A 10,794-nucleotide genomic window follows, 5' to 3' on the forward strand; every position below is an offset into this window, starting at 1 on the left:
TTTGTGTTCCTCAGTGAAGTCTTCAGGCTGTAGAACCAGCAGGAACACATGAGGTCCAGGATCAGAGAGTCTCACACAGTTTTCTACATGTTCTGACAGTTTGTCTTCAGAGATGTTGAGATGCAGCAGATCTGGAGTGTTGATCAGAACTATTTCTTTGTCTTTCAACTGTCCTCTTTCTGTCAGACAGCAGTCTGGTTCTTCCTCAGTGTTGAACACAGTCTCTCCCAGTATGAAGTTCCCCACTGAACTCCTCTGAGACCAGCTGTTCCCCAGCAGAACAACCCTCAGCTCAGACACTGTGGAAAACAAACATTTATAAAAGGTGAAAAACAGATCAACTCAGACCTGGATTTGTTTATTGATCATTTTATTGCTGTTTAACTTGAGGGTTTAGTTACTCATAGATTTTAGCTACATAACACTGTAAACTCAGATATTCAAATAGCATGATAACAGTTCAGTTTGACTCACTGAGAGGTGGCAGCAACTCAAAGCTGCTGCTGCGCTTCAGAGGATGAAGATCATCTGTGATTGGAGGGACACAGCATTTGTTCACTTAATCACATGTGATCTATAGTAGACCTTCTCCAAACAGTAACACTGTCATCATTCACATGTCCCATGCAGTGTTCTGAAACTTTTGACCAGACAAAGCTCAGATATTGTAATAGCATGAAAACAGTTCAGTTTGACTCACTGTCAGGTTGCACATAATCATAGCTTCTTCTGCGCTTCAGAGGATGCAGATCATCTGTGATTGGAGGGACACAGCATTTGTTTAATCACATGTAATCTACATTACACCTTTGTGACACAGTAACACTGTCATCATTCAGATGTCTCATACAGTCTTCTAAAACTCTGGACCAGATCTGAAACACACACATGGAAAATCTACCAGAACCCAACATAAACAAAAAAGAAAAACTCAATTTTAAAGTGACTCTCGTACAGTCAGACTTTATTTAGAACCGATTTAGAACCGATCTTGAAGATGTGAACAGGCCCAAACAGAGAGACAATACTAACAATGGCAGCAGCACGATGCTCCACCAATGAACAAGCAGCTGTGATGTAAAAGAGCAACATTAAGAAAAGGCAAAATAAACAATTGAATGCAGCCTTGTATTTATTAATTTCTAGTTCATTTGCTGTTGAATTTCAGGGGTTTAGTTACTCATAGATTTTACCTATGAAGTAATTTACTGAAATACTCTAAAATAGCAGGATATCATAATTCAGTCAAACTCACCATCAGGTGGCAGCAACTCATAGCTGCTACTGCGCTTCCGAGGATGTGGATCGTCTGTGATAGTGAGGACACAGCATTTGTTTACTTAATCATGTAAATCACACTTAATCTGTGTTATCTATAATAACATTTAGCATTTATAGTAGACCTTCTTAAAGCAGCTGTGCGGAACTTTTTACCATTAATAAAACTGTCCCTAGTTCGTATCACCCCCCCTTGAAGAGCCGCATATTTATTTGAACCCAACAGTGACAAAAAAGCCTTTCTCTATATGGCTATTTAGCGTAGCCTGGCGCGGGTCGGACACAGCGGAAGTCAGCAAACCAGAATACGGCACCCGGAGGCGGAAGTAATTCTGCACGCCCGCAGCGGCCCGCAGCCATTAAACCACAGAAGAAGAATGAGCCGTGTTTACAGAGAGTATTCTTCGAGTAAGCGGTACGCAACGGGCATTGCTGAACACATAACAGTTTTACCAGATGTATCTATAAGGACTTGGTTGTACTTTCGATGTCATGGCGGATAAAGAAGGAGCACCATCTAAAAGAAAAAGAACAGAAGAAGGCTAACGGGACAGTGATAGGGCTCGAGCCCAAACGTGTGTAAACCTCGGTCGGGCATTCACCAAGTGGAGAGAGCTGAGAGATTTGAAAGGTTTAAAACTGATCCCTAGTTGGCCCTTTTCCTAATCGACAGGTATGTCATTTTTGTTTTTATTTAGAGAATATACCGCAACTTGTTAGACGTTGTTTCACTTCAATATATGATGACATGGAAGTTATAAGCAAGCTAAATGTAACGTTAGCTGATGTGAACCGCTTTTGTCTAGTAACGTTACAACAAACACCACAAAATTATCTGTGACTGTGACCATGAACACAAATATACAGCAGGCAGTTGTCCTCAGTTTATAAGAAATTCAGAGCTACACCAGAACATTTATGAACAGGTCTTACTTTACTACTAACTTGTGTGTAACGTTAGCATGTTAGCATGTTTCCACTAATTACTTGGACTGACCTAACGTTAGTAACGTTAGCTTTGCAAGCGAAGGCTGTAGGTAACAGATTTACTGTGTTGTCTCACTCTCCAAAACAAATGCATGCGGTAATTGCCGGCTGCAGTCGGAATTTTACGACACCAGGCTTCAACCAAAGGGAGCGCCATAATCAACGAAAATGTAAAGTTCCTCACAGCTGCTTTAAGACAGTAACACTGTCATCATTCAAATGTCCAATGCAGTCTTTTAAAACTCTGATTCAGAGAGCAGGCGTAGTGAAAACTGTGTTTGTTCACCCTCAGCTGAGGGAAAATGCCAAGTCTACCAACATGCACGCATCCTGCATACAAAGCACGCATTTCTTACCCAAAGTACGCAGGTACAAGAAGTCTGCTGAAAATACGCAAAAAAAGAAAGTGTCTGGTTGGCTATTTTAATGTATATACACCCCTCGGATTAGATCAGATGTGAATTGGTGCTTTTTTCGCATAGCCTAGCGTTTCACCTCAACAGTTTTCATTGGTCAAAATGTGCCCTAAACTTTGTCTGAAACAAAGCAATCCTCCCGGTACCGTCCTGCAGCCTATGTTTTGTCAATGAGAGCGCAACCGGTGTTTCACGGGGCTCTGCCTACCGTGAGAGATGGTACATGTGCAGAGAATTATTATAATATTTAAAGATTAGGCCTATTATTATATCTCCTCTTGTTAAGATAATGTTAATCTCGATTATTTGATGATCTGTGTTTTTGTTGAAATGTAACATTAGCCAAGTCAGTGAGGTCGTGGTTAGATGTCCCTTAGCTAGCTAACGTTAGCTGTATTGTTTTCTCGCTCACTAGCTTGCGTTAACATTAGCTATCATTTTAGAATAGACCCTTCTGCTTTGGTAAGTGCCTTTGAAATGATTTTCTGACACTTGTTAACACGAGCACCATTCTTAAAGAGGCTGCATCTGATTTTTTTACCGGCGAAGTTACCGGTGGTTGAAAGGACTGTGTTTTGGCAGGAGTGAAGCTAATGCGAAACACGGTCCTGTGAAGGGCTAAATCTGTGGGTGTTTCATTCTTCCAGTTGAAAAGAGCCATCATCTTTTACATAGCGTGACCAAAGTGGATAGTACTTTATTATGAAGTACTTCATTGGAATCATTCAGAAAAGTAATGGCATTGACAGGGTGTCACGTTTGGGCTAAATAGGAGGTGAGGAGAAAGGAGAGAAGTGTGAGGAGAGGAGCAGAGTGTGAGAGGAAGAGAAGGCAGGTAAAGTTGTCTGTAGAGTATAAAGGAAGAGAAGGCAGGTAAAGTTGTCTGTAGAGTATAAGACACTTGAACATCTTTTACATATCTTTAAGCTGACCAAAGTGAAAATATTACTCTGACTGCTGGGGCACAAAGTGACCAGCATTGAAAGGTTTTAGACTTATGAGCAAGCTTGTTGCAGGTAGACAACAACAATGTCAGACGAGGAGCAGGATGAGAGAGTGAGCACCCCTAAAAAAAGGACACCATTCTGTTTGGGCTAAATAGGGGGTGTGGAGAAAGGTCAGTGAGGAGGAGCAGTGGGAGAGAGGAAGACAAGGCAGGTGAGTTGTCTGTAGAGTGTACACTTCACTCCCAAGGGTGCATCTTTTACATAAAATACTCACCACCACCATAAATTGATGCAGAATGGGCACACATTGGTGCATAGAAATTCAGTAGAATGCAGTAATATCAGCTGGGCCAGAATTTTGTCTTTTTGTTTACAGACAAAAAAGGCTAACGCACACTGTAAAACATTTTATGACTGGTGTGTAGGACAAAGCATCAAGCTTGCAGGTAAAGGAAGGAAAGGTCCCGCACACTGTAGTCAGACAAAGAAACTTTGTTTCGAAACCTTTATCTGGAAATACATTTTTGTATTTACCAGTGAGGACAGTGTGCGGGACCTTTCCTTCCACTTTTTGTTTACATAAATATAGTTCCAACACAAATTGATGCAGAGTGAACACAAATTGGTGCATAGAAGTTTAGTAGAATGCCGGAATAGCTCAAGTATTTGATGCTCAAAAATGCCAATGTTAAAACAAAATCTTTGCCGCTGGTGGTCAGGGTTTCCAGCTTTGGGTATCTGAGTGAGACTTCGATGTGCTAAAAATCTTGGCTCGCGTGCTTTGTGTGCTTGCAAATTTTCAACTTGCGGGCAAAGCGCACTCGCATGTGTACTCAATAATATTCTCCAAGGTTGTTAGGTCTGGAAAATGTGACTTTTCTATTCCAGAGAGAGACGTAACCTTAACTCTGGGTTAGTAACTGTGGTGACTGACTCTGTGAATTTAACCTGCTCGCTGGCAGGCTTTCATCTACAAACCCTGAGTTTCTGTCTGTCTCCTTCCTGACAGAGACAGACACACAGTGTCATTTCTTCATTGATTCAGTTTGTATCAAAGTGTGAATCAAAGAGCATTAATTCAAAATCAAAATCCTGGTTGAACATCAAGTCACTCCTATAGATAGATAGTCTATCTGCATGTTTTCGTTATCAGATAGTGGTCAGTTGTTCCAAGATTGAGTCACCCCAGAGCAGGGGTAGGCAACCTGCAACTCCAGAGCCACATGCTGCTCTTTACACCCTCTCCACTGGCTCCCTGTGGCTTGGACATAAAATTATATGGAAATGAATAAGTGTTATTTTGTAACATTCAGACTTTAATTTGTCATTATTGTGGGCCCAGAGTGATTATTGCATTCTGCAGCTGTCAATATGTGTAGCCTATACATCGAATTAAGAAACACTTTAACGTTTCATCAACTTAAATGTCATACGGCTACGACCTTGTGCTTTTTCCTCTCATTCCTCTCCTCCACATTTTGCTGAACTCAAGTAACAGTGGTTAACCTAGGGTCTCTCTAGCAAGGCTAGCTATGGATTCCAAATTCAAAAAAGGAAAAGTCTTGGAGTAAAATAGAGGATTTAATAGTGTGTTACCTTTGTTCAGATCTGTGTTGTGGCTTTTTTTTTTTTTTGGCCAAAAATGTCTCTTTTAACAGTAAAGGTTGCCGACCCCTGGCCGAGAGTAAAACATCTGAATGTCCCTGTTTTTGCTTTTTTTTTTAATCAAGGTAACACCGTGACTCCTTGCACACAAGACAGCTGTCAGTTTGAGCATGTCAGCTGAAGCCTGAACGTGTTTTAACAGCATTTCAGTGACTGTGTTTAAATTTACTATGTTTGTTAAAGTAGCTGAAATAAAGCCACTGAAGGCTGTGGAGCCAAAGATTCAAATAGATTGAAATTTAAATTCTACTCTATTTCAAACTCCACGCCTTTTCAAGTGCTCATCACCAAACACATTATTACTGGATCTGATTGAGAGCTAACAGTCATGTCTTTATGTCTGTGATCTATAAAATCTTTGACTATATTTTCCATCTTCAGTTATTGGCTCCTGTGTTTTGTTCCCATCAGATTAAAGCTGAACAAATATATTCAAAATGTAATGTAGGCTACAGCCTAATGATGAATTAATGGACAACACTGAATGAAACTTCATTATGTTCATTTACTGACACTTTTCCCTGCTCTTTATTTTGTTTTGTTTTTTAACTTGGACCTATTATGCTTTTTTCAGGGTGATAGTGATATAAATATGTAATATTGGGGTCTAGTGAAATAGATTTATGTGCTTTAATGTTCAAAACAAACATTATTTGTCTTGTACTGCTCAGTGCTGCAGCCTCTCTGTCTGAAATGCTGTGTTTGGGCTGATGTCCCGCCTCCCCAGCAGCCCAGTCTGCTCTGATTGGTCAGCTCACTCAGTCTGTTGTGATTGGTGCTACGCTGAGAGCATGAATCGGAAACGTCACGCCCCTTACCTTATCTGACTTCACCCAAAGAGCATGGATACCAAGAGCCGAAGCTCAATAGAACGCCCCATAGCAACAAATTCCCCCATGGTTTCATCCTACCGCCGCCATTTTGGACTGTCAGCAGACCGCAGCAGACCCGCTTGCATACAAAAACACACAGACACACTGAAGTATATCGTTATTACTTATGCTTACAATGCTACTCACCTCGTGATAGCTTGGTCACAGCTGATTTTTCACGTTTTTGTAAAGCAAAATATAGACTTTAAAAAAACAAAACGAAGAAAAACGGCCTAGATGGCATCTCTACACATTACATCCACTTATGAGAAGATTAACTTCATTACTCCTTCAAAATCACCCCATAAGCCAATCTACCAAAAAAAAAAAAAAATAATAATAATAAAAAAAATCAATATTTTAACTAGAAACACATTAATGGCGACGTCACATAGTCAGGAATAAAGATTTATTTACAGTTTGTACAGTAAGGGGACAGTAATAATAATAATAATATATAAGCTATTTTAATATGATATATTTTAATGCTAAAGCAGTAATCAGTTCTGATATAAATGGTCCAAGAGGCCATATATAGGCCTATATATACATATATACATATATCTTCCCACGAAAACTGGCATATTAAATTGACATTAAAACACTTTAAAACGTACACCTCTGTCGGGATCCTTCGGGAAACGGTGGAAGGCCAGGTGCGGAGTGTTCCACCGATAGTTGTTGCAGTTAATTGCACTACACTGTTTTCTTTTACTTTTTTCTCCTCTCTCCTTGACATCTTGCATGTTGTCTGGGCGCAACAGTCCAAGCTCAACAGGCCAAAATGGCGGCAGCGCTACTAGTGGCTGTTGGCAGAAATTCAACAGAGCTTCGGCTCTTGGTATCCATGCTCTTTGCTTCACCTCTGCAGGCTGCTGCTAACAACAGGCTGTGGCTAAGCTAATAATTTTAGTGAAGAAACACAGACTCCGAAGCTGCTTCGAAACAAACACTGGAGCTGGACGTTTCTCCTCAGTGCTAAGTTTTTATTTTGTAGCTGTCTTATATTTCAGCTGTAACATGATAACTGTAACTTATCTGACATTATGGGAACAACTGTATGTCTGTCCTCTGACTGAATGAAGTTAAAAACGTCTGCTGCAGACCAGAGTGCAAATTATACAATGACAACTGGGGGGGGTCAACATTTTCTCCAGGGTGTCAAGGGAACCCAGTACAGCGCAGGCACGTGCTTCAGTTAACAGAAGTCTTACAATCCTTACAGTATCTTGCTTGTTTAACGAAATGTCTGCAGTCTGTAGATGATGATAAACCATACTTTACACCATTTAACAGCTCATGGGGCACACACTGCACCACACAAACAACTTTTGCAGTCAGCGGTCACCAACAAAGCATTCTAGATCTAAACTGCCAGCAAGTCAGACATACATAGAAACAAATGGATCCTGTAGAATAAGGATTTATTTTTCTAGTAGACTATTTTCAAGGTAAGAAAACAGCTCACAAAGTTTGATTTTGAGGTGGTCTATGCCTTTAAGTAGTAGCTAGGTTAATGTTTCAGTTTTCAAAGTACCCTAATGCAATCAAATATACTGTACTGTAGCCTTTGTTCTGTTGTAAGTGTTTTATTCTATTTTAGCTTGTTTTTATTTTATTGTATCTTTATTTTTATTTTTCTGTTTTAACTTTTTAACTCTTTCTTCTATATTGATATTTTTATATTGCCTTTGTATTGCTTCTACATTTTTACCAAATTGATACTGTATGTTGATATTAGTGTGTAAAGCACTATGAGTCAAAATGTAGCGTTGTCTCTACAACTAGCTAACGTTAATCCATTGTCTCACTGCTTGACTGAGCACCACTGTAAGCTAACATTCACATAATATATGACATCTTACATTGAAATGCCGAGCCATAGACACACGTTAGCATTCATCTGTAGTCTAGACACCTGACACAATATAATTCTGAAACTCTGAAAGTGAGAAAGTAAAGTGTAGTGTAGCTAGATAGCTACTTACATTCATTACAGCACTGTGTAAATGCAGCGGCAAGTCTTTTTTTTTTTTTTGATGCACCGACGCCCCCCCCCCTAAAAACTTGGATGTGAGCTAGTCAGTGCAATGATTTGAGTGACGCAGGCAGACAAGACGTTCGCCTAGACGAAATGGTATAGTCCACTTTAGGGGTGTCTGAAATTGTACTACAAGCTTCATCCTGGCATGAATATGGAAAATACTGTATATTGTAATATTCATGATTACTGATAAGAAAGATAAATGTTTCAAACCCCCCAATCTGTTATTTATACCTCTTTTAGGGGGGATGAAGTCGTAATTGGGGGGGGGGGGGGTCAAACCCCCTGTAATTCGCACTATGCTGCAGAGTACAAAAGGTTTCTAACAATATAGTCAGTTTCTACATAACGTGGAAACACCAACAGCAGCACTCAGCTGTTATTTGACGTGGTGTAAAGAATAACTCCTTTTTAATCTAAGCAGGCTACCAATATTAATATAAATTCTGCTTCTAACACATTCCCCGTGAAAACCACAAAGGTTTTAACCCGTGATCAATTTTACCACAGCAGATTGAGATGACAGATTTCTGTATTATACAAAAACAAATGAATAGAAATAACTGGTCACATTCAGAAGTCTTAGCTGTCATGTTTACTGAAACCATTCTACTAAAATGTAGCTGCATTTTATAATCATCTTCACCTTGTGTTTGTAATCTATTTTGCAGTTTTTTAAACTTCACTTCCACTTCCTGTCTGCCCACCGCGCTACTGTCTGTCCCAAATGAGAAATGAAAAAAGGAATTGGCTGAATGTCCGCAGACCCATTCAATATTCAATCCAAAAATGAATAATGGTAAAACGAATCGGCAAAAATCAAAAACAGGCCGGGTTTGATTGTTTTTTCATTATTTGATTGTGACACCAAAAATGGTTTTCTTGGGTACTCTTGTTTTTTTGTTTTGAATCAAATAACAGATTTACCGTTTTTGGATTTTGAATTACGAATGAATTACGAATTATCCGATGACACCCGGACTAAAGTAGTCAAATACAGGCGATACTAATATGTGAAATGATTAAAGAAACTGGTATTATTTTATGTTGTTGCCTTTCAGTGGTAAAGAATTGTGGGATGTGTTTGGGTTCATCTTAGAGAAAAGATGCCACCGAAGATCTGTTGGCAAACACATGATTAACACTGTGATGAATGTTCTTACTGTGAGTCCCAGGGGTTTCCTCTGTGAGTGAGAGTTGTGGACTGATTTCTGTCACTAAATGCAGTCCTGTAAAAGAATAACAGCATTAATTTAATGTTCTAATTTAGTCATGGAAGATCTGTGTGAACAAAGTCTTCATTGCCTTGTCAGGAATGTTTCTAAACTTACCAGCAGCTATAACAGCACCTGTGATAGAAGTCTGTTTCTCTTTTTGTTTCAGGCTTTGATGATCAGCTGGTAAAACAGATGCTGCATCCTTAAACACATCACAGCTCACATGCTCTCCATTGTTCTCCTTTGCAGTTTGACCCAATCGTGTTAACAGCTCTGGACGTTCAAGGTTCTTCTGCTTCAGGTATCTGTATCTACACATTCTGATCATGTCTTTTAAGGGCTGGTCTGGTTCATCTTTGAAACCTGAACTCTCCTCTCTTGGTGTTGATATCAGTATCAATGAATGATCAAATGATTGATCACTGAAGAGTTTCAGGACTCTGCAGAGTCTCAGTTTGTGTTCCTCAGTGAAGTCTTCAGGCTGTAGAACCAGCAGGAACACATGAGGTCCAGGATCAGAGAGTCTCACACACTTTTCTACATGTTCTGACAGTTTGTCTTCAGAGATGTTGAGATGCAGCAGATCTGGAGTGTTGATCAGAACTATTTCTTTGTCCTTTATCTGTCCTCTTTCTGTCAGACAGCAGTCTGGTTCTTCCTCAGTGTTGAACTTCTTCTTCTTGTTCTTCTTCTTGTTCTTCTTCTTGTTCTTCGTCTTCTCTTCCAGTATGAAGTTCCCCACTGAACTCCTCTGAGACCAGCTGTTCCCCAGCAGAACAACCCTCAGCTCAGACACTGAAATTAAAACATGATTATGAAAGTTAGGCCTGGTATGTTGTGAAGTAGTTTTGTGTTGTCTGTCTACCTGTTACAGATCTACCTGTTACCTGCCTGCAGACTGACTGCCTAATTTGGACTCTTTCCACTTGTAAGATAATCCTCAATAAAAAGTGAAGTAATCTTTCTGCCTCCTCAGCAGTCTGCATTTAGGTCCTTCCCCTGTTTCCTGTTTCCCCTGCTCCCATGACCAGTATAAAGCTTGACTGGACTCACCAGACATTTCAGCCATACTGTCACTCTGCTGGAAACCCACAAGAGAAATATTCAACCAGAGGACCTGTTGACTGTGATGAGAAACACAATACAAATAACAAATAAAAATCTTGTAGAATTAAATTCAAATATCCATGACAAGGTCAGGAAAGACACCTTTCCTTTCAGATATACACCGATCAGCCAAAACATCCAAACCACTGACAGGTGAAGTGAATAACTTTGATTATTTTGTTCCAGTGCATTGTTCTGCTGGGAAACCTTTGCATCTGGCATCATGTGGATACCACCTGACATGTTCCACCCACTCAAACA

The 10,794-nt window shown here is 39.9% G+C and overlaps 1 protein-coding gene across 1 annotated transcript in view; it reads right to left on the reverse strand.

Moving 5' to 3' along the window:
* LOC126394934 (GTPase IMAP family member 8-like) overlaps positions 1-10,547 on the reverse strand; it is a 17,217-nt gene extending 6,670 nt beyond the window's left edge. Inside the window, exons 1-7 of the mRNA XM_050052075.1 lie at positions 10,480-10,547; positions 9,541-10,221; positions 9,373-9,438; positions 1,256-1,309; positions 701-754; positions 475-528; positions 6-299 (exon numbers count right to left, since the gene is read on the reverse strand). Of these exons, the coding sequence (XP_049908032.1) occupies positions 6-299; positions 475-528; positions 701-754; positions 1,256-1,309; positions 9,373-9,438; positions 9,541-10,221; positions 10,480-10,495 (1,219 nt within the window). The 5' untranslated portion in view covers positions 10,496-10,547. The remainder of the gene's footprint in view (positions 1-5; positions 300-474; positions 529-700; positions 755-1,255; positions 1,310-9,372; positions 9,439-9,540; positions 10,222-10,479) is intronic.
* Positions 10,548-10,794: the final 247 nt, after the last annotated feature.

Source organism: Epinephelus moara, chromosome 8 (genome assembly GCF_006386435.1).
Source record: "Epinephelus moara isolate mb chromosome 8, YSFRI_EMoa_1.0, whole genome shotgun sequence".
Classification (NCBI taxonomy): domain Eukaryota; kingdom Metazoa; phylum Chordata; class Actinopteri; order Perciformes; family Serranidae; genus Epinephelus; species Epinephelus moara.